This window comes from Delphinus delphis, chromosome 1, assembly GCF_949987515.2.
Source record: "Delphinus delphis chromosome 1, mDelDel1.2, whole genome shotgun sequence".
Taxonomy (NCBI): Eukaryota; Metazoa; Chordata; class Mammalia; order Artiodactyla; family Delphinidae; genus Delphinus; species Delphinus delphis.
This window is the reverse complement of record NC_082683.1, coordinates 95203908-95231833: the sequence shown is the minus strand read 5'-3', so window position 1 is coordinate 95231833 and position 27926 is coordinate 95203908. Positions and strand designations below refer to the sequence as shown.

Below are 27926 nucleotides of genomic sequence, written 5' to 3'. Positions count from 1 at the left end.
GAGTCTTACCCACTGGACCACCAGGGAAGTCCCTGTCCAGTGTATTTTAATTTAAAAAAATTGTGATAAGCAACACGCACACTCAAGTGTACTATATGATATACCAAATTTTAACTCACTTTTAAACTTGCTGCCAATAACTTCTGCGTACACCTCTCATTTCTTCCAAGTGTGTAAAACTCATTATTTCCTCTTTGGAGAATTTTACTGAGCTTGCAAGGCCAGTAAGGGATAAAATGAAAAGAAAACTTACTATTTCCAACTACCACATAGCGTGCACTCCCCCACCCCTCCCCAGTACCCAATACTTTAGAACTAGTTTGTCATTCATTATGCCCCATTTAAAAAATTATACTCAAAATAGATTCCCGGGTTTTACTGCAAATGTTACACATTCGAGAACTTATAAAATAAATCGATACTAAGAAAATACGCTTCGTATCCGTTTCATATATTTGGCTTCCATGTAAGCCTTCCCTTGCAGAGTTCGGCTGACGAGCGTAAAAAAAAACTCTTGCCTAAAACAAGCCGACGGGGGCCGGCCCCGCCCCCTCGGCAGGCCAATCAGCTGCGCACCCGGGAAGGACGTACAGCTGCAGGCCGAGCGAGTCGATGAGGCCGAGCGAAAGGTAGGACCCCGCTGAAGTGTTCGGCGGCTCGGGGGGCGGCTCGCCATCTTCTCCAGCCTCTCGGGTAGGTGTTTGTTTTCCCGGAGCGGTAAGCTGGCGACCAGAGACGTGAGTCCGCCCGGTCGGGTGTGTTTGTGCGGCAGGCGAGGCTGCGGTTCGGCCTGGGCGGGTCCCGCGGGCGGCGACGCAGGGGAGGCCGGGACCTCTGTGCTGGCGGGGGCCGAGCTCGCCCGGGCCTGCTGGGGACTTAGGAGCGGGGCGCAGACCGGGATGAGCGAGAAACCTGCCCCCCTTATCTCCCCGGCCCGTTGGCGGTCTTAACTCTGGGTGCCACGCGGTTGCTCTTACTTTACGCCATTCATAGAGCGGCCTAGGGAAAAGGGGCAAGAAGGGCAAAGCGAGACGCGAGCGAACGTTGACTTTTGTTGGCTTCAGTTATCTCTGAAAACTTTAGGTACAATCTGAACAAATACCGTCAGCAGAATGGCTCGGATTTGTTTGTAGTTGTTTTCAAAAACTCCAAATTAATTTGAATGTTAATAGAGATGCATATTTATGAGTGGGTGGTGAAAAACAATGACGATTTTCACTATGATGGTGGTTATGAAGGTGTGGTCCCCAGACTAGCTTATCACCATTACTGGCATCATCATCGTAGTCGTCGAGGAACCTTTAGAAATGCATATTTTCAAGTTTGAGAACCACGGTTCCAGGAAACTGCACAACGCACACGAACTAAATTGCAAGACCCTGACTTTTATGCCAGGCTACTTCTAGGTTAATACAGAAGTTGACTCTAATACCCAAGTTAGCTTTGTCTTACTCATTTCACGTGTAAATTCATTGAAATCAGGTGTGTCTCCTTTGTGCCGATTTCCACTCAGTGGCTGGCAGTCTCCTTGGAGATCTCTGTCTTTGTTGGTAGCTGTACAGTCTAGTAACTCCTGTTAAAGTCCACTCTCCGTATTTCCTGCTTTGTGGAGGTGGGGATCCCGCAGTTCCTCCTCTCCATCTTCTCAGAAGATGCCACTAGCATCTTGCCCTGGAGAGGCAGTTTTAGGTAGAGCCAGTCTGGGTTTGACCACCTAATAGCTGCGTGGTCTTGGGCAAGTTACTTGTTTTTCTAATCTATAAAATGAAGATAATAATAGTACTACTTTTAAGAGTTCTTGTGAGGATTAAATGAATGAATGCACGTAACAGGTTTTCGCACATAGTAATCAAATACTAGTTACTATTATTATATAATAATTTTTACATTATTAGTGTCAAAGACACATAGATGAAAAAATTTTTAAAAAATAGAACTAAGGGAGAGAGACTATTACTGACAAATGGTAGAATAACACGTGCCACCACTGAATTACACCAACATAGGATGGTTACTTTTCCTTAATATTTTGCTACTCAGAGTGTAGTCTGTGGGCCAGTGTCTCTGCCATCACTAGGAGCTTGTTAGAAATGCAGAATCTCAGGCCCACCTCAGATTTACTCAATCAGAATCTGTTTCTTAACAAGATCTCCACCAGGTTTAGATGTGGCTTTGTTTGGAGGAAGTGTGAGATTATCTGAAGGATTTCTCAAGGAGAAATCAGTGACCACAGGGATTTGGCAGGAGGCCCTGACTTTGCAGCTGATTTCACTATTCTGCATCACCTCCTGGTCTTCCATCATTTCTGCATTGCTAAACCCTATCCCTGGATCTGCTGATCATTATTGGAGAAAATAGCCTAGTTGCCAATAGCATGACTTTGTGGGGCTCATAGTCAAAACTCAGCTGCTTGACAGGCGTTTTGATTCATCTCCCTTTGTGGAATGCTCCCTTTAGTGCTGTTTTTCCACATCTCCATTCTCCATCCCAGCCTCTGCGTGCACAGGGACACTCTGGGCTTTCCAGTGGACTTTTTCAGTATCCTGTTGATGCAAACAGTAATGTGAACTTTGAGCTTCTCTTCTTTTTGCTTTAGAACCTTTATTTCCATCCTTCCTCATTCATTTCTATTGATGAAGTCATGTAAAACTTTGTTGCCTATGAAAAGCCTTAACTGTAGCCTTGATATTAGACACTGCCATCTTTTCCTAGTCTCTGCTCAGTTCAGACACTCCCCTTGTCACCTATTTAGTTCTTTTTTTTTTTGGCCGCGCCATGCGGCTTACAGGATCTTAGTTCTGGACCAGGGATTGAACCCGGGCCCACACAGTGAAAAAGTGCGGAGTCCTAACCACTGGACCGCCAGAGAATTCCTTAATTCTTTTTTTTTTTGTTTTCATTGAAGTAGAGTTGATTTACAATGTTGTGTTAATTTCTGCTGTACAGCAGAGTGATTCAGTTATACATATATATATACATTCTTCTTTTAAATTCTTTACCATCATGGTTTATCATAGGATACTGAATACAGTTCTCTGTGCTATAGAGTAGTACCTTGGTGTTTATCCAGTCCGTGTATAATAACTTACATCTGCTAACCCCACCATCCCACTCCATCCCTCCCCCAACCCACTCCCCCTTGGCAACCACAAGTCTGTTCTCTATTCACCTTCTTAGTTCTTAACTGCTTAGAATTAGGCTTCTCCCTGTCATTCTGTGAAAGTCAGTTCACAGATGACCAGCTAATTAACCAATCCAATGGCTTTTTTCAAACTTTATTTTTCTCATTTTCTCTGAAGTATTTAATATAGTTGACTAATACCTCCTTCAAATTAAGCCCCTCTTGCATAAAACACTGCATGTTTTTAGCTTGCCTTCTATTACTCTCATTAGTCTTTACTCTCCTTTTGTATTTGGGTCTTCTCAAGGCTTTATTCCTTAGCTTAACTCTTTTTTTTTCCCCAGTAAAGTAATACAGTTATCCAGTATTTCTAAGCATCTCTGGAGCGTGACAGGGATTTTAGGATGCCTTTCCCATCATTATTGTTATCTAGTATTTTGGCTTTACATTTTTAAACATAGAAAGTTAGGTTTTTTAAAAAAACTATCAGTTGTTTACTAAATTTATCAATATGCTTGATCAGTTCCTATGCTCATTGTTGTTTCTTTTATTCACACCTTTCCTCATTGAGGTTAAACTTCTTTAACATATCAAGAGTCTGTGGGTTGTAGACTTTATTAGTTTTTTTTATGTCTAAAGAAATTTGTATTAGTTTGCTAGGGCTACCTTGACGAAGTACCACAGACTGGGCAGCTTAGACAGCAGAAATTAATTTTCTCACAGTTCTGGAGGCTGGAAGTCCAAGATCAAGGTGTCAGCAGGGTGGGTTTCTCTGTGACCTCTCTGCAGGTGGCCGTCTTCTCCCTTTGTCTTCACATCATCTTCCCTCTGACCTGTGTCCAAATTTCTGCTTATAAGGACATGAGTAATATTGGATTAGGGCTAATGACCTCATTTTTAACTTAATTACTTATTTAGAGATCCTGCCTTTAAATACAGTATTCTGAAGAGCTGGGGGTTAGCACTTCAACATATGAATTTGGTGGAGGGATGCAGTTTAGACTGTAACAATACTTTTTTAAAATTAATTTTCATTGGAGTATAGTTGCTTTACAATGTTGTGTTAGTTTCTGCTGTACAGCAAAGCGAATCAGTTATGCGTATACATATATCCCCTCTCTTTTAGATTTCCTTCCCGTTTAGGTCACCACCACAGAGCACTGAGTAGAGTTCCCTGTGCTATACAATAGGTTTTTGTTATCTATTTTATACATAGTAGTGTATATATGTCCCGATCTCCCAATTCATCCTACCCCTGTTTCCCCCCCTTGGTATCCATAAGTTTGTTCTCTACATCTGTGTCTCTATTTCTGCCTTGCAAATAAGCATAACTATATCTTAATTAGTCTTTCCCATGGGGGGGAAAAAACCTTTTGTAAAATGTGAAATATACATACAGAAAAGTGTGTAAAATACAAATGTTCACCTTAGCAAATTATTAAAAAGCAAGCACCTATGTAACTACCATCCAGGTTAAGGAGTAGAACATTGCCATCGTCTCAGAAGCCCTCCAGTACCTTCTCCCTTGTCTCATTCTTGATCTCAGAGGGAAGGGTTTCAATATTTACCACCAAGTGTGATGCTTGCTGTAGTACTCTGACAAAGTTTTCTTTTATTCTTGGTTTGCTAAGTGTTTTGTTTTAATCATGAATGAATTTAACCTGTTTCTTGATATTGGTTTTGGGGGCCTTCTTTTTTCCTTCATTAATCTTACTATAGGTTTATCAATTTTATTCATCATTTCAAAGAACCAAGTTTTGGTTTTGTTATCTTCTCTATTACATGTTTTCTAATTTATTAATTTTTACTCTTTGTTTTTGAATTGAATCTTTTCCGTGATTCTTTCTCAGGCCTCAGGTACTTTCCTCCTATGTGTGCACTGATCAGTGTGGTGCTGAATATTCAAGGGAGTCTGTTCTCATACCAATTCCTCTGATAACACACTGTGTCCTCCAATTCAGTTCAATTCTGACCCTAACTATCCAGTTACTGCACACCCCACAAGTTAAGGGCAGAGTCCTTTACAAGACTTTCCCCACATCAGATGCATGTCTTGGGGGCCCCCTGTACTTCTGACCAACTGGCTATAGATTGAGGGCTTCCCATTACCCCATCAGATTGGGTAATTCACTAGAACCACTCACTGAAAGTTCTACAGTTAATGGTTTTATTATAAAGGCTATAGATGAAGATCAGCCAAATGAAGAGACACATAGGGCAAAGTCTGTGGGGGAGAACGCAGAGCTTTTGTGTCCTCATGGAATCCAGGTGTGTCACCATCTCAGCACATCACTGTGTCACCAGCCAGAGAGCTCCTCTGAGCCTCAGTGTCCAGAGTTTTTATCAGTGTTTCAGTCCGTAGGCATGATTGATTCATTGACCACATGATTGAATTCAGTCTCCAGCTGCCCTCTCATCCCCAGAGGTTGGATGGCTGAAAGTTCCAAACCTCTAATCATGTGCTTGGTCTTTTGGATGACCGTTCCCCAACCTGAAGCTATCTAGGAGCCCACCATGAGGCACTTCATTAGCATAACAGACAGTCCTATCACTCAGGAAATTTCAAGGGTTTTTGAAGGAGCTGGGGCCAAGATGGAGTAACAGGGACCCTCTGCAGGTCTGTCTCTATGCAAATTTCCCTCCTGAACTCCAGCTGCCTTGATTTCTCCAGACTCAACTCCATCTCCTCAAGGATCCCAGCTCCTGGGCTCTCCCTGAGTTTCCCCTCTGGGTGCCCATGGTTACTTAAGACAGTAGCCTGGGGCAGTGGAAGGGCTGTCCATGTTTGTTTCCCATATTTCAAGGACCACCATTCTTTCTTGCCTGGTGTCCAGTTTCTTGAAAACCATCTCATTTTTTTTTTTTTTTTTTTTTGCTGTATGTGGGCCTCTCACTGTTGTGGCCTCTCCCGTTGCAGAACACAGGCTCCGGACGTGCAGGCTCAGTGGCCATGGCTCACGGGCCCAGCCGCTTGTGAGGATCTTCCCAGACCGGGGCACGAACCCGTGTCCCCTGCATCGGCAGACGGACTCTCAACCACTGTGCCACCAGGGAAGCCCATCTCACATATTTTATGCAGGGTTCCTTCTTGGTTGTTCAGGCAGGAAGGTAAATCTGGTCCCTGTTACTCCATCTTGGCCAGAAGTAGGAGTCCGGGGAGTGCTTTGGAGCAAGGAGTTACTATGTCGTCTTAACCCCAAACCTTTACCTGAATTATTCCTTTATTCCTGTCAGGCTCTTGTCCCTAACACTTTGTTAAAAACTGCTGTACCAAATCCAGTGGTCAGTTTGCTGCCCTCTGATCACCTGATCTTTCAGCAGCATTTGATACAGTTATCTGTTCCCTTCTTTCTTCACATGGCTTCTGGAATACCAGCCTCTCCTGGTGTTCTTCCTGCCTTACTAGTACTCACTGACAGTGTCTCGTCAGTTCCCCCTCTTCTTTCTGACCTCCAAGTGCTGGCATGCCCTAGGACTCAGTCTTTTATCTTCTTAATGGATCTTATGGTGATCTTATCCAGTCTGTGGCTTTAAACCTCATCTACATCCTGATGGCTCCCAACTGTGTTTCTGTAGCCCCACTCCTCTCCTTAGCTCCATACTGTGTATTAGACATCTCCACTTTGATATTAGTAGGCATCTGAAATGTACGGTGTCTAAAACAGAGCTCTTGGTATGTCAGAACTTGGTATCTGCTCACCTGAGTGTCCCTCAGTCTTTCCCATTCTTCCAGTTGCCGTGGTCACAAACCTTGATGTCATCCTGAATCTTTTCTTGTCCTTACTTCTTACGTCCAATTTACCGGCAATTTCTGCAGTGTATTTCTGGATTAGTTAGGGTAGCACAAGATGGTGTTAAAAAAACAAACCCCCAAATCTCAGGGCTTACCATAAAAGAAATGTATTTTTGTTCACATGAAAGTCAAAAAACATGCTCCCACGTAGTAGGTGGCCTTGCATGTGGTCATTTAGGGTCCCAACTCCTTTAGTTTGGCTGCCCTCCTCTAGGGCTCAGTGCCTTCCCCATTCCCTGATGGTCGAGGGGGCCAGCTGATGGAGGGTCACGTGTGGGAGGCTTTCATGGATGTGTTGCATATCCTTGCACTGCTTTTGTGCTGGCTAGGACTTAATTGTCACATACTTAACTGGAGGACGGGCTGGGATGTGTAGTTACCATGTGTCCAGAAGGAAGAAGATGGAATGTGCTTGGTGACCTGTTAGCTGGTCTTCGCCACATGTGGTAATGTCTACCTCAAATTTTAAAAATCTTATCATTTATCATCGCTTTTGTTGCTGTCTTAGTTCATGCCACCTTCATCTCTCAACTGGACTACTGCAAATCCTCCTTTCTAGTCTCTTGCTTTTGCTCTTCTCTTCCAGCCTCCACATAGTAGCCCCAGTCATTGTAGAATGTAACCCAGATTCTATCTCGTCTGTACTCAAACTCCAGTGGAGACACAGATGTAGAGAACAAACGTATGGACACCAGGGGGGAAAGTGGCGGGGGGCTGGTGGGGTGGTGTGATGAATTGTGAGATTGGGATTGACATGTGTACACTGATGGGTATAAAATGGATAACTAATAAGAACCTGCTGTATAAATAAATGAAATAAAATTCAAAAATTCACAAAAAAAAAAACCTCTCTAGTGGGTGGCTTCCTATTACACTTAGAGTAAAAACCACACTCATTGCTGTGGCCTATTCCCATTCTCCCCTCCAACTCATTCCCAGGACCCAGTTGTTCTGGCCTTCTTGCCCGTTCTTTGAATGCTTCAAACATAATCCCTGCTTGGACCTTTATGCTTGCTATGCCCTCTCTCTGGGTTTTCTTTTCCTAAATCTTCCTAAGGTTAGCTTATCATTTTTCTGTTTAAATGTTGTGGTTATCTACCACTGTGTAACAAACCACCCCAAAGTTTAGGGGCTTTCAACAACCATTTTATCATCTCTCATGAGTCCGTGGCTTGTGGGGCTTGACTGAGCTCAGCTGGGTAGTTATTTTTTTCCACATGATGTTGGCAGGATCACCAAGTCAGTTACCAAGGGATTGGACTGGAACCACCTAGAAGGCTCACCCACATGGCTGGTCGTTGATGTTGGCTGCCAACTGGGAGCTCAGTGTGCCCCTGCACGTGGTCTCTCCAGGTGACTTGGCATTCTCAAAGCGTGGTGGCTGAGTTCCAAGAGGGTGTCCCAAAAGCAGGTGTTCCAGAGTGGTAAAGTAGAAGCAGCTGATCCTGGTATAGTTTAGGCCAGGCCCAGAACCAACACAGCATTACTTCTACCACAGTATTTTGGCTGGTCACACGGCCAGCCCAGATTTAGGAGGAAAGGAAACAAACTCCATCTCTCAGTGCGGGAAATGATAGAGAATTTGAGGCCATGTTTCTTCTCCTCAGAGGCCTTCTCTAAAATACCCAGCATTACCTAATCCATCTATACCATTGCCTTGTTTTATTTTCCTTATATGACTTATCACTATCTGAATTTTTTTTTTTTGCCAATCCATTGTCATCCCCCACTAGAGTGTAAGTTTCTTAAAGAAGACCTGGCTGGTCTAGTTTCCTGGTAGCCCTGTCACTTACGACAGTGCCCAGTATCCAGCAGGTATTTTGTAAACGTTGAACAAGAGAGTGCTGAACGTTCTCCCAAAACCTTATTCTCGTTCTGAAAATGATAGCACCATTTTTGTTGTTGGTAGGCCTTAAAATCTTGGAGTCCTGTCTGCCATCGTTCTCTTTCTTTCCTTCTACGTGCATTCAGTTGCTGAGGTCTATAGAATTAATCTTTTAAACATGTCCGATGGGTTCTTTCTGTTCTCATCCACATCACTCTTTCAGACCAACATCCTTTTTCTACTCAAGCCTCCTTGTTGAACTCTCTGAGTGTACATTTAATGCTAGTTTCATCTTCCCAAAATGTAGTTCCCATCACCCTTGAAAGCTATTGTTAGCCCGTGAAGTTAGTCATAAGCGTTTTTACTTTTGCAAAGTCATCTCAGCCACCTCTCCACCTCTGTGTTCCGCCATGTCCATTCTCGTGTTTCCAGTCTCTGAGGAGTACATTTTCCTCTCTGTCTCTGCCTCCCTCATCTCATACTCTTAGAATGTTGCCCATACTTCAAAGTCCATTTCCCATGCCCATTCCTCCATGAAATCTTCCCAGTTTCTCCCAGTCAGATGTGCTTCTTCATCCTGTGAGCCCCTAAAACACTTTGAATCCCTGCTGAGGCTTTGATCATTTGCATTTGCGGCTTAACAAACATTTGCTGAATGTCTTTCACTTGCTGGCCACTGGGCTGAGTGTTGGGCTTGGAGAGATGGAGGGGGCAAGATGGAGAGGGCATTGGGAAGGTGAATTTAGACTTGAGTAAGATGTTACCTTCCCTGGAAAAGTTCACGTTACAGTGCAGTGGTTTTCTACCTTCATTGTGTGATGGAACCCGGTGGGGAGCTTTAAAAATCCCAATGCTTGGGTCCCTCGCCTAGAGATTCTGATTCAGTTGGGTTGGGATGTGGCCAGAAGATTGGAGGATTAAGAAGCTTCCCAGGTGATTCTAATGCACGGCCAAGACTGAGAGCCACGGTGCTAAGGGATGAGACTGCCCAGTAAGTGGTTAATTTCAGTGTGTGATACTCTAGAAGAAGAAACAGAGCACACCAGGAACACAAAAGAGTGTTTAGTTTAGCCTGGAGTTACTTTTATTCCTGCAGCTAGAGTGTAAGCCATTTATGGGCAGGGCCCAGGGCATTCTCCTCTTAGAAATATCCCCCACCTGATCCGTATTCAGAGTAAGGTATAAGAGAGGCTGTCTGACAGAACATTCTGCAGTGGTGGAAGGATTCTGTATCTGTGCTGTCCAGTTTGGTAGCCACTAGCCGTATGTGACAACTGAGCACTTGAAATGCAGCTAGTGAGAATGAGGAACTGACTTTCAATGTAACTTAATCTTAATTAATTTAAATTTCAGTAGCCACATGTGGCTAATGACTACTGTGTTGGACACTTGAATAGAGGAGATACTGTGTTTTGAGATACGATTTGAGGGTGTTTATGCAGAGGCTTAGATGAAGCAAGCTGTTTTCTCTGTTTGAGAGTTCAGTCACATCATTTGAATCTTAATTTTGCACCTTTTAAATTTCCCATTTTTTAAAAAAAATGGGAGATGGGGAGGGTTTGGTTCAAATACCTGTTTTCTTTAAAACAGTTTTACTGAGAAATGATTCACATACTATACAATTCACCCATTTAAATTGTACAGTTCAGCAGTTTTTAGTATATTCACAGATATGTACAACCATTACCACAGTTAATTTTAGATCGTTTTTCATCACTATCTAAAACTTTTCATCAGAGTTTTTCATCAAAAACTGTGTACCGGGGACTTCCCTGGTGGCAGAGTGGTTAAGAATCCGCCTGCCAATGCACGGGATGTGGGTTCGAGCCCTGGTCTGAGAAGATCCCACATGCCGTGGAGCAGCTAAGCGCGTGCGCCACAATTACTGAGCCTGTGCCCTAGAGCCCGCGAGCCACAACTGCTGAGCCTGTGAGCCACAACTGCTGAGCCTGCGTGCCACAGCTACTAAAGCCTGCACGCCTAGAGCCCGTGCTCCACAACAAGAGAAGCCACCACAATGAGAAGGCCGCATACCACGATGAAGAGTAGCCCCTGCTCGCCAAAACTTGAGAAAGCCCGCACGCAGCAACGAAGATCCAATGCAGCCAAAAGTAAAATAAATAAATTAAATAAATAAAATTGAAAAAAAAACCCAAAAAAGTCCGTACCGACTCACAGACATAGAGAACAGACTTGTGGTTGCCAAGGGGTGGGGCAGGGATGGATTAGGAGTTTGGGGTTAGCAGACACAAACTATTGTATATAGAACGGATAAATAACAAGGTCCTACTGTATAGCACAGGGAACTATATTCAATATCCTGTGATAAACCATAATGGAAAAGAATATAAAAAGGAATGTATACATATGTGTAACTGAATCACTTTGCTGTATGGCAGAAACTAACACAACATTGTAAATCACCTATACTTCAATCAGAAAAAAACCCTGTACCATTTAACTACCACCCCTCTGTCCCTTATTATATCCTCAAACTTATATACCTACCAATCTGCATAGATTTGCCTATTCTGGACATTTTGTATCAATGGAATCATATAATATATGGTTTTTGGTGACTGTTTTTTTTCACATGGCATGATGTTTTCAAGATTCATCCATGTTGTAGCATGTATCAATACTTCATTCCTTTTTATGGCCTAATAATATTCCACTGTATGGTACTCATTCATCAGTTTAGGGACATTTGGGTTGTTTCTCCTTTTTGGCTATTGTGAATAATGCAACTATAAATGTTTGTGTACGAGTTTTTTTTTTTTTTTTTTGTGGTACGCAGGCCTCTCACTGTTGTGGCCTCTCCCGTTGCGGAGCACAGGCTCCGGACGCGCAGGCTCAGTGGCCATGGCTCACAGGCCCAGCCGCTCCACGGCATGTGGGATCTTCCCAGACCCGGGGCACGAACCCATGTCCCCTGCATCGGCAGGCGGACTCTCAACCACTGCGCCACCAGGGAAGCCCTGTGTACGAGTTTTTATGTTGACGTATATTTTCATTTCTCTTGGAGATATACCTAGAAGTGGAATTGCTGAATCACTTAGAAAATCTTATGTATACTTTTTGTCTCAGTGAGAATAGAATATGTGTGCATGTGTGTATGTGTTTTTATGCGAATACCACTTAACTGAATATTTTTAATTCAGTTATTATTAAGAAAGCATTATCTTAACACTAGAAGGAAGTGGATTGTTTTTATTAAAACAGTTTCCTTCAAAAGTAATCATACTTCACTATATCTATTAATTTTTGTAGCCTTCATGCAGGATGCTGTGTTCTGTGCTCTTTTGTGAATGTCTGTGGCTGATAACTGCTTATGCTCATGATGATGACTGGATTGACCCCACAGACATGCTTAACTATGATGCTGCTTCAGGAACAATGAGAAAATCTCAGGTATTTAAAAAATGCATGTGTGTATAACACCTTATCAGTCCTGTGATGGAAATAGTCTACTTTTGTTATTGTTTTTCACAGAGCTATGAGAATCCTATATCAATGATTAGCAATCATGCAGAATGTCTTCTTGCCTCCTAGTCTAAGATGATTTCAACCTCATCTGTTTATTTCTGTTTCAAATTTGAATGTAAAGCCCGTCGAGAAGCAAACTAATTTGATTTTAGTTCTTAGCTAGTGTATAAATTTGAGGCTCTTACTTTTTTGGTGGTTTAATACAGTTGAGGAATATAATGAGCAAAGCCATAAAATGATGAAGTAAAAATTTTAGTCTCATTAACTGTAGGTTATTTTTACAACTGAACTATGAAGAAAGAAAATCTCTCTCTCCTTTGCTTTAGGTGAAGTATGGTATATCAGAGAAGGAAGAGGTCAGTCCTGACTTATCACATGCTGATGAATTGTCAGAATGTTACAGCAGACTTGATTCTTTAACTTATAAGGTTAGGTTTTTTTATTCATGATTTTTGTATTATTTATAGTATGTTAAATTGCTCTCTGTTTTCCTGTCGTTGCTAACATTATTTGTGTTTCTATCTAAACTACAATTGACATATATATGGGTTATTTTTCTTTAGTTACTCTGGCCTTTGATTTTTAAAATAGTACTTCTATTTTGCTGTAATAACATCTCACTATGCAGTAATTATTTCTTTACCAGACTGAAAATTTCTTGGGACAAGGAATGGGACAAGGTGATGCTCTATCACCTGTTGCAATGCTGGGCTGTAGTAACAACAAATATAGCAAATGAAGAAATGGCTCTACTGCTAGTTTCTAAGCATAAGAGTTGCTCTTATAAATATAAGGGATTATTATAATTTAGTGTGTGGTAGCTATTCATTTATTCAGTCCTTTATGTGGCTGAAGTAGAGTTTATGAGAGAGGAAGTAAGTCAAGATTGCTGGGGAGTTTGAACACAGGTTATGCTGCGGGAACCCACCTCAGTTGGTTGTGAGGCAGGGTGCTGGTGGCAGTGTGGAGGGGGCTGGGATGGGGGGGATGGCAGAGGTCCAGCGACACTGGAGGCTCACACTGAGGCAGTGACGGGATGAAGAGAAGAGGAAAGCGTGCAACTTTTCCGTGGTAGGATAAGCAAGTTGTGATGGTTGAGGGAGGAGGGGAAAAGGATAGGGAAGGCTAGCGTGAATGAGGGAGGTTTCCAGCTTGAGAGATTGGGAGGGCTTTTTAACTGAGATCCAGATATATCTGAATTCGAGATCTATAAGCAGCTGCTTGTGGTTCTTACCAAATGTGAATGTTTTCTCACCCGAGTGCTAGCAAAGAAATGCTTGGATAAAATTTGCTTCAGTCTTAACTGCATTTTGTGGTGTAGTGAATTAATTTGGCTGGATGTTAGGAAATGGAGAAATGCCTTTTTACTGAAATTTTTCATTCCATTGTTTGTGACTTTGGTTCAAACGTTGTAACAACATGATTGGTAAAATGGAGTCTTTAGTCTTTGTTTTTAAAAAATCGTTTCTCTTAAAAAGAAACTAAAAATTGTTAGGGTTTGTTAACCTTGCCTGAAAGCAGAGGAGACTGCCCTGTGACTTCTTGAGTGTCTTTCTGTCCTGAGTCTGTGTGTGCTGCTCTGTATGTTCATCATCTGAAGCCCACTTCAGTGCTCCATGCAACTTGTGGTCCACGCTCAAGTAAAAAGTACTTTTTCACAGGTTCTAAATGTCTGTAAGATGTGCACTACCCTCCCTCAGAGACTAGGCCACGGTGGTGTTTGTAGAGCTAATTTCAGAGGAAGTCTGTTCTAATGAAGGACTCTGTGCAGAGGGGGTGCCATGTGTAGGACACTCTGGAGAAGCCATGGTTCCTGACATATGGTAGGGGGTGATCGATAGTTGGCAGGAAAAATTAATAAAAGGCCAAAAGTAATATGCACATTCAAGAAAATCTTTGCTGTGTCCTTCATTTTCCGGCTTCATGCTATCCCTGTTTCTCTTTGTCCTCTCTTTCTGGGTTATTTTTCCCCCGCTTTTTCCTTTCATTCCTTTCTTTGTTAAACCATTACTTTGGAATTAGGAAGAGGCAGATTGGTCCAGATGTTCTGCTTGTCCACATCTCTGCTTCCTTGTTTCATGATCTTCAGGTTTTTTTTTTTTTGTGGTACGCGGGCCTCTCACTGTTGTGGTCTCTCCTGCCGCGGAACACAGGCTCCGGACGCGCAGGCCAAGCGGCCATGGCTCACAGGCCCAGCGGCCATGGCTCACGGGCCCAGCCGCTCCGCGGCATGTGGGATCCTCCCAGGCCGGGGCACGAACCCGTGTCCCCTGTATCGGCAGGCGGACTCCCAACCACTGCGCCACCAGGGAAGCCCATGATCTTCAGTTTTAAAATTGCTGAAAGTCAGCAAGAAAACTGCCAGTCAGGGTACAGTGTGGGACATGTGTTCCTTATTTGTTGCCTACTTGCCCTTTGCAAAGAGAACCCACAAGAAGCAGGTGAGATCTACATTTTAATGCGAGCTTGATAAAAAATAACGAGCTCCTTACTTTGATCTCAATGGGGCCACTAGGCTAGAAACTTGACCCTTATTACATTAAACTTTGACACTAACTAATGTTGTATTTATTTTGTGGTTACAGATCGATGAGTGTGAAAAGCAGATGAGAAAAGACTGTGAAAGTCAAAGCAATCCTGTTTTTAGGAGATACTTAAATAAGATTTTAATTGAAACCAGAAAGCTTGGCCTTGTGAGTATTTGGTGCTGTGATACTAATCAGTGTAGTGGATATTTTCATTATTTATTAATTTCACATTATATCAAGCAGTGGCAAAGCATCATTATGCTTCAACAGAGAATACCTGACTCACCCTTTTACCAAAACCTATTCATGCAGGATTGAAGGCAGCTGCCTGCTTTACAGTGGTTTGGTGGAAGGCAAGTGAGCAGTGCAGATCCCTCCTCTTTTTCCTGTAGTTCATGGGGATTTACTTACTCTGTGCACTGCCCTACCACTTAATTGAGTTGGAGGGAGAGGGGTTTTTTTTTTTTTTTAAATTTTGGCTGCACTGCACAGCATGTGGGATCTTAGTTCCTCAACTAGGGATTGAACACACGCCTCCCTGTATTGGAAGGTGAAGGGGAAGTCCAGAGGGAGATTGTTTTAAATTTGCTATTTGAACTTTACTGAACAGTTAGAAACTTAATAAGCTCATGACTTGGTAAGGAAATTCTATCCCAGTCCTTACTTCCTGTTTTCTACCACTTCCACACTTTCTTATTCAGATGATGTAATATTACATATTGAGAAAAAGAAAAGTGTGTTTTAAGTAGTTTTTTCCCCCTAGCTGTTTACTGTGGCAAGGCTGCTTTATAGAAATTACATATCAGGCACATACTGTTCATGATTAATGTTAAGATTCCATTTTTTAGAGTCATTGTTTTCACTTTGAGGAGTCGAAACATCAAGAAAACTTAAAAAAAGGGGGTGTTAGATGAATAGTAATCCCACCTTATTTTGGAGATGTAAAAGCAGATGTACTCACATGTACACCCTTCAGTTTGAGTCTTATAACTGAGTGCAAGGTGGAAAAGAGTCTATTTTATAGATGAGGAAACAGGTAGAGTCAGAAAATACTCAAGATGGAGATGCTTGGAATATTTCGTTCCTGGTTTTTTAGAAATATTAATCAATGGATGCTTTTTTATACTTACTGATGATTTGTGATATTACATGACACTTTGGTTTTTCTCATTTTATATTTACTTTTTAATATAAATATCAGTATTTACTATTAGAAAAGATAATGTTTATAATGATTTTGCTAACCTGAACTCTCAGTAATATAGTTGTGACTGTCATGCATATTTATGGAAACCAGATTTTGCTGCTTTTTGAGATCCTTTTTGTTTTTCTTATTTGTACTACTGCAAATTTTAGGCTATTTGAAAACTGTGTCAGCAAATGGAAAGTCATAAATGGAATCATAAAATAATGATAGTTTATCCTCATTATTTGTGGATTCCATATTTTTGAATATTTCAAATATTAAACTTTATTTGTAACCTCAGAATCAGTACTCCTGCTTTTGTGGTCACTTTCAGATATGCGCGGAGCGACAAAACGTTTGAGTTGCTCAGTGAGCCCATTCTCAGCTGAGGTGAAACAAGGCCATTTTTTGCCTTCTTGTTTTCAGCTCTCATGTTATAAACAAGTACTTTTATGTGGTCTGTTTATTTTTTCGGGCTTTCATTTTTTAATTTTTAAAATTTTGCTGTTTAAAAATCTCCCGGGCTTCCCTGGTGGAGCAGTGGTTGAGAGTCCGCCTGCTGATGCAGGGGACGCGGGTTCGTGCCCCGGTCTGGGAAGATCCCACATGCCGCGGAGCGGCTGGGCCCGTGAGCCATGGCCGCTGAGCCTGCGCGTCCGGAGCCTGTGCTCCGCAACGGGAGAGGCCACAACAGTGAGAGAGGCCCGCGTACTGCAGAAAAAAAAAAAAAAAATCTCCCAAGTGTTATGCTGTCTAGTGTTCCTAAGCACAAGAAGGCTGAGATGTGCCTTAAAGAAAATTCCCTTGTTAGTTAAGCTTAGTTCAGTCATTAGTCATAGTGCTGTTGGCTATGAGCTCAGTGTTAATGGATCCACAGTATATATATTAAGGTGTCTTTATTTATATATATTTTTAATTTCTTTCCTTTTTTTCCTTCAATATTTATTTATTTTGGCTGCGCTGGGTCTTAGTTGTGGCATGCGGGATGGTTTTTTTTTTTTTAGTTGCAGCACACAGGGTTCTTAGTTGCGGCATGCATGTGGGATCTAGTTCCCAGACCAGGGATTGAACCTGGGCCGTCCGCATTGGGAGCGTGGAGTCTTACCCACTGGACCAGCAGGGAAGTCCCTATATTAAAGTGTCTTTAAACAGTAACATAAAAGGGTTATGAATTGATTGGTTGATGAAAATGTGCTTGCAGGAACCTAACCCTGTATTTCCTGTAGGAGCCATGGTTCAGTATTTGCTAACTAGTGTTCAGGGTGACTTTATAGAATGTAAGTACTGCAGATAGCAGGAATCAACTGTAATTTAGTAAAATGTACTGTATGTTACTTGCATAGAGTTTTATAATTTTTGAAGTGTTTTTCACGTTATTATCTTTGGTTTTCATGTTGGCCTGTGAGTCAGACAGGTAGATATTATTCCTCTTATTTTATACCTGTGAAATATTGTGAACTAATTATATATTTAGTTCCAAATTAGCTTTTGTCTTAAAATATTTCATTGAGTAATGATAAAATTCTCCTTTTCTGTTTGTTTTTTTTCTGGCAAATTTAATTCAGCCTGATGAAAACAAAGGTGATATGCATTATGATGCCGAGATCATCCTTAAGAGACAAACCTTGTTAGAAATACAAAAGTTTCTCAGTGGAGAGGATTGGAAGCCAGGAGCCTTGGATGATGCACTAAGTGATATTTTAATTAATTTTAAGTTTCATAATTTTGAAACATGGAAGTGGCGATTTGAAGATTCCTTTGGAGTGGATCCATATAATGTATTCATGGTAAGATGGGATGAGGGGGACATGATTAACATGTTTTTATTTTAACATGTTTTTGTTTTTTAAAACACTTTAAAAACCCCACCATAATTATGTTGAGAACTCATACTAAGTCACTGTTACTGGGTTGACGAACATGCAGCAAAATGGTACAAATGATTTTGCGTATTCAAGTCCAGTTCTTTTGTTTTTGCTGACGATCAGTGTTGTTTTTGGGAAGGATGGCTTGGCGGTGACTCTTCTTTCTATTCTGTTTCTGTTTTTGAGATGCTTCTGTGTCTGCTCTGCATCGTGGTGTTAGTAGCTACTGAGCTGTGGACATATGTTCGTTGGTACACCCAGTTGAGACGTGTTTTATTCATCAGTTTTCTCATCAGTTTGGGATGGAATTGGATGTATTTATATAAGGTATTGTATAGATAGAAGGTTTTTAAATTTTCAAACGTTACTTCATAATGAAAGACTGTAATCCATTTAGAGCTAGTATATAATCTTGCCTCAGACGAGGGCAGGAGGCAGTGATTAGAGGTGGTGATGGTGAGGAAATTGGCAGCTGCTCAGGTGTCCCTGGTGTTTTGGGTCCTTGACCAGTTAGTGGGGAAAAATGTGCAGTCCTGATTTTCATAACCCAATTCCTGATGTTGGGTGGCATCTGGACAGCTAAATCAGAATAGAGTTATGTAGACACACTTGAAAAATTCTCATGTAGGTAATTTGGGGTATGTCTTTTTGTTTGCTAGAAGTGATACCAAAATACTGTTTTTTAAAATTAGTTTATTTTCTGAATATAAAAGTGGTATATTTATGGTAGAGAAGATAGGAAAGATAGAAAGATACAGAGAAATTTAATTCTTAAAAATTGTCTAGGGAATTTCCTGGCAGTCCAGTGGTTAGAACTCGGCACTCTCACTGCTGGGGGCCTGGGTTCGATCCCTGGTCAGGGAACTAAGATCCCGCAAGCTGCGTGCAGTGGCGAAAAAATAAAATAAAATTGTCTATAATTTTACCACCTAGAGATAATCACTGTAGATATTTTGAGGTATTTCTTTTTTTTTTTTTTTTTTTAAATTTACCATCTTAACCATTTTTTTAAATTTTATTTATTTATTTATTTTGGGCTGTGTTGGGTCTTCGTTCCTTTGCAAGGGCTTTCTCTAGTTGTGGTGAGCAGGGGCCACTCTTCATCACGGTGCGCGAGCCTCTCACTGTCGCGGCCTCTCTTGTTGCGGAGCACAAGCTCCAGACACGCAGGCTCAGTAGTTGTGGCTCACGGGCCTAGTTGCTCTGCGGCATGTGGGATCTTCCCAGACCAGGGCTCGAACCCATGTCCCCTGCATTGGCAGGCAGATTCTCAACCACTGTGCCACCAGGGACGCCCCGAGGTATTTCTTTATAAACTTTTTCCAAATTTTTAATTCTTTAAAAATCAGGACCACGTTATATATAGAAATTTGAAGAAGCATTATTGTTCCTGTCAAAATAGCATAATCATTTAAGGAAAATTTTAGACCTTTTTAGCAGGGTGGGTCAAGTAGCCAACTATTTTCAGTGAATTCATCTGATTAAATCATTGTGATATTTCCTTAGCTCTAAGTTCTATAGCTTCTAGAACTAAGTATTTACAAATTGGAGGAAATAAGGTAGTTTGGTTGAAAATTGTTCTCTCAATGATTTCCCCCGGGGCTTTTATTTTTAAAAGGCATATTTGTCATTTGTGCTAAAAATCATCCAAAGCAAAACACCATTTTGTCATGAATTGTATAAGAGAATGAGTAGTCGTTTAATATGTATAGCTATCTTTGGGGGCATGATATCAGCTATATTTGAACTAATTTTTAAAACAATCTTTTTAGTAAAAACGTTTTCCTTCCTCCTCATAATTACTTTATAAAGAAGGCAATTGTAGTTAGTTCTTTACCTGTTGCATTAAGACTGTTTTGCCATGAGCTGAAAAGAGCCACTTTTAAAAAATAATATATTTTTTTCTGTGAAAAATTTTTAAATAATCTGGTTTGGGTGAATGGTGAAGACACACTTTGAACTAAGGTTTTTAGGATGTGTAGGCGTAACCTTCATTGTTAGCAGCCTTTCATGGTTCCCTTTGGTGTTGGTCAGCTAGCCTTTGCCCAGCATCAGGCTGAAGTTGCCAAGATGGAGCCATTAAACGATGTGTGTGCTGAGAACATGGATTGGACTGGAAGTCTCTTGGGTAAGGTGTTGGTTCCCTTGGCCTTATTTTGAGTAGAATTTCTGAGAATGAAAAAACATATTAATAATCACAAAGAAATGATAAAATGCCAGAAGGAGGCTTTCTATGACTGAATCTTTAGTATCAGAACAGGCAAGAAGCGTCTTAGGTTTCAGACCAGTGACTTCTGTGTTCATGTAATGTGACAGGAAAGGGATAGAAAGTGTGTATATTGCTGGCTCTTATATTATCTGTCTCCCTGCATTAGACTCACTTTTGTTCATCTAGTCCTTAGCACAGTGTCTAGCACATTCTGGGTCCTCAGCAGAAGTTTATTAGAGAAGTGAATCAATGTATATATGAATTCATTTCCATCTTCGATTTAATCTCCTTATATTGATGTGTGAAATCTTATTGTAGCTTTACTATACTGTTTTTTTTAAAAATTAGGAATTATTTTACTTTTTCTTACAAATTTTATGAACACTCACTAATGTTGACTGCCTTTAGTTATAGGTATCTAACAGTGGGAATGGTTTGATGATCAAAGTCTCTTTATAAATGCAAGTCTCTAATGACTGACCCAGAATAGAATCTCAGCAACAAATCAAGGTGTCCAAAAAATTAATTTTCTTGAAAAGATATGGGAGCCAAACCAGCCCAGCCTTGCTTCCTGGCTTCCGGGGACAACTAAATGCCTCCTGTAGCTCTTGCTAGTACATAATGTACATGAGTCTGATTTAGAAAAAGTGAGAGAACTAATGTTCTACTTTATTTTGTAAAATAAGTAAAGAACTGACATTTTTAATTGAAATTGTTTGGACATAGTTGTAGGTTCACAGGTAGCTGTAAGAAACAGAGATCCTGTGTACCCTTTACCCACTTCCCCCACTGGTAACATCTTGCATACTTACAATAGTGCAGTATCACAACCAGGATATCGACTTTGATACAAGCCACCAATCTTACTCAGATTTCCCCAGTTTTACTTGGATTCCTTTGTGTGTGTAAAGAACTGTTTTTGTTTACCTTTTAGAAATCTTAATAAAATATATTTTACCTGTATAAGAGTTGTATAATTTGAATGGATTTTTAAAATAAACATTTTGGACATAAGATGAAATTTTTAAAAATCACTGTTAGTGGGAGACTGTTTGCAAAACAATTTAAAATTGATTGGGGGTTGTGAGGAGAGGGACAGTTAAAACTAAAATATTGTCTTATTTGGGAATGAAATATGACTTTTTAAAAAAATGACTGTTTTTGTTTCTCTAAATAGAATGGCTTAGAAGTTCATGGACCTATAAGGATGACTCATGCCAAAAATACTATGAGCTCTTATTAGTCAACCCTATTTGGTTGGTCCCACCAACAAAGGTTAGAATATATTTTGTGAAAATTACTTATACAAAGCAAGTAAAAAGTCTCTGTATTTATTAAAAATTGTTAGTGTTTTTTACCATCATTTTGCTAATAATAAACCTTTGTTCTAGAAAAAAATACTTCCATTACACAGTGATTTTCACATGAAAAGTATATGATAACATTTAAATGTATGGAATTTCATAATTTCAGCCTCAGTACAGTTGATTATGGCTTATTCTATATGCCTCAATCCTTTGAGGCAAAAAATTAAGTTGTTTTTATCTTTTGTTGTAGGCACTAGCAGTTACATTCACCAACTTTGTCACGGAGCCATTGAAGCATATTGGAAAAGGAACTGGTGAATTTATTAAAGCACTCATGAAAGAGATCCCAGTGTTACTACAGATTCCAGTGCTGATAATTATGGCATTAGCTGTCCTGGTTAGTATATAGCACTGTTAACAATTAACAGGATTTACAGAAAAAAGGCAACTCTGAAATTATTAGGTTTCTTTTATGTTGTAAATCAGGCTAAGTCATGCTTAATGGTATGAAAAGATGATTTTTAAGTGATAAATGTTTGTTTATACTTACTTGTACATTCCTCTAAGCAAGAAAACGGTTCTCAAGTTTGATTGTAGATGTCAAAGCGGTGATTTAGAATAATACCCTCTTTTAACATTTGTTCTTTAAACTTCATGAATTACTACACATGATATCAGTTATGTCTTCTTTGAGAAAGGGGACCTTATTTCAGTCTGAATTTTTGCCGCACTGAGAACAGAAGAACAGTGGGTTTAACATAGCATCAGAAAGGGATGTAGAAAGAGGTGGGTGTACTAAGAAACAATTTGGGGGATCCAGGAGCAGACATTTATTAAGGAATATTACAGTATTACTTGTCAGTCATCCATGGTCTCTTCAGCTCTTTTTTTGGTTGATTTTCAGCCCTTACCCTAATAAAGCAGTTGTCTCATAAAACAAAATGCAAAGAACTCAGATGTGCCTGGGGAAATTATTAAAGAATTGTCTTCCCTTAAGGATACAAAATTCACTATGATCTATTTACTTAAAAATTATTCTTGTTTTGTTTTTTGGCTTGTGATTAGGATTCATTGGTTTAGGGATATGGTTTTGTTAGGTGACATTAGTTGTATAGTAGTAGTTTAGTCTCTAAGACTGAAATTATAAGCAAAACCCCTTCATCGCTTGTTGCTTCATCTGCTGCCTAAGAAAAGGCCTTTTGCTGCTCTGTCTTCAAAGAGTAGTATCTCCAGTACAGTGGTTTTCAAACTTTTTGTTCTCAGGACCCTTCTGTATTCTTCAGAATTGAACACCACAAAGAGCACTTGTTTGTGGGAGGTTTATTTATTGATATTTACCAGAAATTTTTAAAATACAAGTATACACAAGCACACAGTGCATGAGCCATCAGAGTGAGGCAGTCACTGTAGCCCCACAAGACTCTGCTGTACAAGAGGAGAGTGAAGAAGACTAATGTCTTTGTATTATGAAAACTTTTGACCTCACAGATTCCTGAGAGTCTCAGAGATCCCCTGAGGGGTCCCTGGGCCACACTTTGAGAACTGCTGCCTAGTTTTTCCCTTGGGGTGTGACTCAAAACCTGTTGAATTTTAGCTGTAGCTAAAGCGAGTTTGTAAAAAATAAACCTACAGGAGAATATTTACATAATGGTGTACAACTTTAATTTTCAGCATTTGCCTTATATGATGCGTGTGAATGTAGACAACACATGAGCAATGATCAGACAATTAATACCTTTTAAATTTCTAGGCTTCAGCCTAACTGCTGTTATAATTCAATAAAAATGTGTCCAGCTGATTGAAATGTCTGCTTAATACTTGGCGATTTCTCAAATTTTATTGGCTACTCTGGCCCTGTATTAATCTAGAGAAAATCCAGTGAAATTAAGATGTTTATGTCTATAAATGCCACAAGTTATGAAATTTTGTTGGCACCGTGGAAAGCACCTCAAAATTTCGTTGTAAGTCAGCCATTAAGTACTCAGGAATATGTATTTCTTTTCCTTCTAGAGTTTCTGCTATGGTGCTGGAAAATCAGTTGATATGCTGAGACATGTGGGTGGCCCTGAAAGAGAACCACCCCAGGCACTTCAGCCAGGTGAAAGAAGATGGCAGCAGGAAATTGATTATAGACCCCATGGTGGAGCAGGTGATGCAGATTTCTATTACAGGGGCCAAATTGGCCCCATTGAGCAAGGCCCTAATGACAAAACATGTGAGGGTAGAAGAGATGTTTTGAGAAAGAGAGATGTTGACTTGAGATTTCAGACTGGCAACAAGAGCCTTGAAGTGCTTCCGGCATTTGATTTACCAGACGCAGAGGCGAGAGAGCATCCCAAGGTGGTACCCAGTGTAAGTCAGCAACTGTTTATTTCGCTGTCCCTTCATACTAGGTGTAAGTGCTTCCTATAGTGCTTTTGGTTAAGTGCTTTTACTTTTCATGGTTAATTATATCACCAGTGATAATAATTATTCACTCTCCCCCTTTCTGGTGGAAAGTTAGTCCAGCCTCCTCAGAAGAAATGAGATTTAATTTTTATGTTAAATAGTATTTAACAGTAATTTGTTGGAACAGATGGTAATTCATAATGACATTTCATAGGAAACCAACAAGTGAGCATGACTGAAATTTCTACCTTTGAAGAGATCAGAGAGAAGTCCTCACTGAAGGCCTGCAGCCTTAGGGAGCCAACCCGCAGGAGAGCCCTGAAGCCTTAGGTAGATGAAGAGTGAGCTGGGAAAGGACCAAAAACCTCGCTTTCCCAAATCTTTTATATCGTTGGCTGGCTAGACTATACTTTTTACCTGTGGAATGGTGAGGCCTCTTTTCCACCATTATTGGCCATTTAAAGGGACATTTCCATTTCTGTTTGAGAGAGGACTTTGTATTGTCATTTGCAAAGTTTAGGTTGCAGACGCAAACCTTTGAGAAATAGTAAGAAGCGCAGTAGAATCTAGGAAATTGTAGAATCCCTTCCCATGGAGTTCCTTAGAAGAACATATCTGCCTGCGTCTAGAAAATTAAGATGTTCCTTTCAGCTTTAATAGTTAATGGTTATCTGTCACTCATCTCAAAAATCCTCCAGTGAGTTCCGGGCTCACTTGAAGGGAAAGCCAAAGATATCAAGATGGCCTAGGGCTTCCCACCTCTGTTACCACGCTGCTCTCTCCTCCTGCGCCCCCTCCACCCTCATCCTCCTTCAGCCACAAGGGCCTCCTGCCTATTCCTTGAACTCAAGCCTTTGTACTTGCTGTTCACTATCTAGAATGCTGTTCCCAATATATTCATAAGGTTCATTTCTTCAAGCCTTTGCTCATGTCATCTTTTCAGACCGCCCTAATTTAAACAGCTATCCAACCCTCCCACCCCCAGCATGATACTTTGTTAAGTTATTGCCTGATTCTCTCCCCAGCTTAAATGTAAATTCCAGGGAGGGCAGGGGTTTTTGTCTGTTTGTTGTCTTGTATCCCCAGCACCTCGAACTTAATGTATGCTCAGTAAATATTTGTTGAATGAATTATTCTCCCTAGCAAGAGGAGTTAGCAGTACTGGTCACCAGTCTTCCTGACCCTTCCTTAAGCTGCATCACTAGACCACCTGGCATATCCTGAGTTTCCCATTCCTCCATGTACAGTTCTGTGAGGCTTAATAACATTTATATAATTACAATCCAGCACTGGAACCAGGACTTGAAAGAGTTCAACGTTTGCTATAACAGATTTGTGTGGGAACTTGTTGAACATGTTTATTACGAACTTTCACATTATGTTAATTAAACAATTAAAACACTGTAATTCTCTACTTTGTAGCATGAATCACCTATTTTGGATACAAAGCCCAAAGAAATTGGTGGAATCTCAGGAGAAAGCACACTGACTGAAAGCAGCCAGTCTGCTAAGCCTGTCTCTGGCCAAAAGATACCAGAGTGTGTGGAAGGTTCCCCTGCAGTGGAAAAGGCCCAGCTCAGGACTGACGCCACAGGCGGCCCAGAGGAAGGCAGCACGTCCAGCCCAGCACTGCAGTGAGGGTGTGTGGAAGGGATCCAGACTGCAGCCCATGTGGCTAGAGGAACACAGACATGGACCACAGCTCTGAGGTCATCTTTGAGTTTTGTAAAGTATACTCCTCACAGCTATTTCTTCTTCTCTACAAATATTCTGTTATTTACTACACAGGTGCCAACTTAAACATCAGTATTTTTACTCATAATCAGAATTAACAAGCACACATGTATCTCTGTTTAATTTCATCTTTCTTTGATATTAAGATGCATCCTATAAAGTTTTGAAGTGTTAATTCTGGAACAGGATCTCATAGATGACATATGGCAAGCATTAATGATTTTGAATAATCAAAGAGGCCAGTCTGAATTAGGGGACATTGAAAAAGAAGTTCTGTTGTTTACAGGCATATATAGGAACCAACTCACCAAAGTGTGTGTTGCCTCGTCGAAGTCCTGTGATACCTACTTTAGTTAACAGAATTATTTGTTGTGCACTGGACTCAGAATATTTCACGTGGTAGGTACTCAAAACCAACATTGAAGGAAAGTCACTGTAGTCATGCTTACCCTCTTCATTCACTTCAGCATTTTAGTGCAGCCACGGAGTCTGCATCACCAGTGTCAGTCTGCCTCGTGTAGGCTGCCTGCAGATCAGCCTTCATCTCTCAACTCTTACCGCTATTACTGGGCCTGCTTCCTTATCACCCCCTTTACTTTATCCTTAGCTAAGACAGAACTGAAGAGTGTCAGGGGAATTTAGATTACATAGCTTGTTAAGTCAGTAATCTCAGTTTTACATCCTTTGAGAATGGCTTTATTTCCCCAGCAGATGAAGTACACAGGCTTTATAAGACCTGTTTTCCTTGCTACTCAGAATCCCAGCAGTTGTGATTGTTAGATATTACTATATCTTATTTATATTACAGTAAACCATATTGTCCAAGCCATATGAAGTTCTAATTTTTAGAGATCTATACAAAGAGAGGAATAAATACCACAATAAGGAAAACAGAGTAGGATGTTTTCACCCTAGACAGGTGATATAATCAACATTTCAAATTAGTTATTCTGATTTTTAAACTATTCATTTTAAACTTTCTAAAAAAGGAATTTATAAATTTTGCACAAGATCTAACTAGGAAGCACATGTATTACACATATTCGGGTATCCTTTATCTTAACCTTCACACTACAATTTATATTCAGCTGCTTACTAAAAATGATAGCAGTCAGGAATGGTCTTAAAATCTTCATGCAGGCATTTCTTTCAGAAAAAAAGATGTATTTAAAGCATTTGCTTTTTTTTTTTTTTTTTTTTTTTTTTTGCAGTACGCGGGCCTCTCATTGCTGTGGCCTCTCCCGTCGCGGAGCACAGGCTCCGGACTCACAGTCTCAGTGGCCATGGCTCACGGGCCCAGCCGCTCTGTGGCATGTGGGATCTTCCCGGACCGGGGCACGAACCCGTGTCCCCTGCATCGGCAGGCGGACTCTCAACTACTGCGCCACCAGGGAAGCCCAGCATTTGCTTTTTGATATGTTTTTTTACGTGAAATGCAGAAATACCCCCTTTTTGGCTCCCAGAAGCATCACTTAGATGCCTGTAACGATTTAATTTTATGTGTTAATATTGTTTTCTAGCTTCGTACGGCAAACAGTATTTCATCAGAAAGGTAATTTTCTCCAAGAAATGCAAAAGGATTTTATATAAAACTTTATAACATAGTAGGCATGTAGGGATGCCAGCGGTTTGGGATAGATTTGTGAACATTGATGAATATAGTCATCTGGGGGCTAGGCCTGTTCACACTGATTGTATGCTCTGAAGGTGCTAATTATCCTCTGAGCTGTGAAATGAATGCCTCAGTTTATAGACTGTAACTGTGAGAGTACAGTTAATGTTGTTTTGCACTTCTGACTGCTTTTTATCTATCCAAAAATGAATCTTTAAAAGAAAATTTAAGAGAAGGTTCACCTTTGTATTCTTTCATTACAGATAACCATTTGGGGGTGAAATCTACTTTGACAGCAGGGCAGCAAGGTACTGCTGTTGAAAGGTGACAGCAATTCAGGGAAGACTTATTAAAGCAAATTGAATATATCAAGGCCAGTTTATAACTAGAAGAAACAGCCTTGTTTATTGTCTAGCCAATATTTATCATTAAAATCAAGGATGATAGTAACGAGCTTTTAGGAAAATCAGAGTGGGGCAGATAGCTTTTCAAAAGCAGTTTTTAAGTGGAATGGATAACGCTGAATGTTTACAGGGTCTGAGAACTACCATATACACAAAATAAACACTTATTTTTACATTATTGTGGTTTGGTATGCTGTCTTTGCTCAGTAAATATGCTTGTTAAGAAAAAGCCCAATGGAATTTAAGTGCAGGTTTTAAAAGGATGCTAATCCAGGACATTATACCCTATATATAATACATAAAACATAATATAATCCAGGTGTTAGTACTTTTGACAAAATTTGTGTCTGATCTCAGAACCAGGAGTAATCTTTTTTTTTTCCTCTGAGCCCTTAATGTGAGTCCAGATTGTGTAACTATCTTTCTTCTCATTTTTTAAAACATTAGCTATTTGTAGAAGTGCTTTTC

The 27926-nt window shown here is 40.5% G+C and overlaps 1 protein-coding gene across 3 annotated transcripts; it reads left to right on the top strand.

Annotated features, from left to right (window-relative positions):
- The first annotated feature begins 579 nt into the window (after positions 1-579).
- CLCC1 (chloride channel CLIC like 1) lies at positions 580-27545 on the top strand. 3 transcript variants are annotated; one of them, XM_060026532.1, is made up of 11 exons: positions 580-629; positions 12010-12150; positions 12552-12653; positions 14811-14918; positions 17505-17726; positions 17991-18131; positions 19839-19932; positions 21191-21288; positions 21571-21717; positions 23331-23672; positions 25131-27545. In XM_060026532.1, the coding sequence occupies exons 2-11, from the start codon at positions 12022-12024 to the stop codon at positions 25344-25346; spliced, it is 1599 nt and encodes a 532-aa protein (XP_059882515.1). In that variant the 5' UTR covers positions 580-629; positions 12010-12021; the 3' UTR covers positions 25347-27545. The 3 variants fall into 3 exon arrangements, with proteins under 3 accessions (XP_059882515.1, XP_059882506.1, XP_059882524.1); XM_060026523.1 differs by having other exon boundaries at positions 605-693; XM_060026541.1 differs by lacking the exon at positions 12552-12653 and having other exon boundaries at positions 605-693.
- The last annotated feature ends 381 nt before the right edge of the window (positions 27546-27926 follow it).

Excerpts from the sequence above, each read along its gene's own strand:
- CLCC1 (XM_060026532.1), top strand. The coding sequence starts at position 12,022 with ATGCTGTGTTCTGTGCTCTTTTGTGAATGTCTGTGGCTGATAACTGCT. Across the intron at positions 12,654-14,810 it reads TTGATTCTTTAACTTATAAG|ATCGATGAGTGTGAAAAGCA; the intron begins GTTAGGTTTTTT and ends TTGTGGTTACAG. Across the intron at positions 18,132-19,838 it reads ATTGGATGTATTTATATAAG|CTAGCCTTTGCCCAGCATCA; the intron begins GTATTGTATAGA and ends GGTGTTGGTCAG.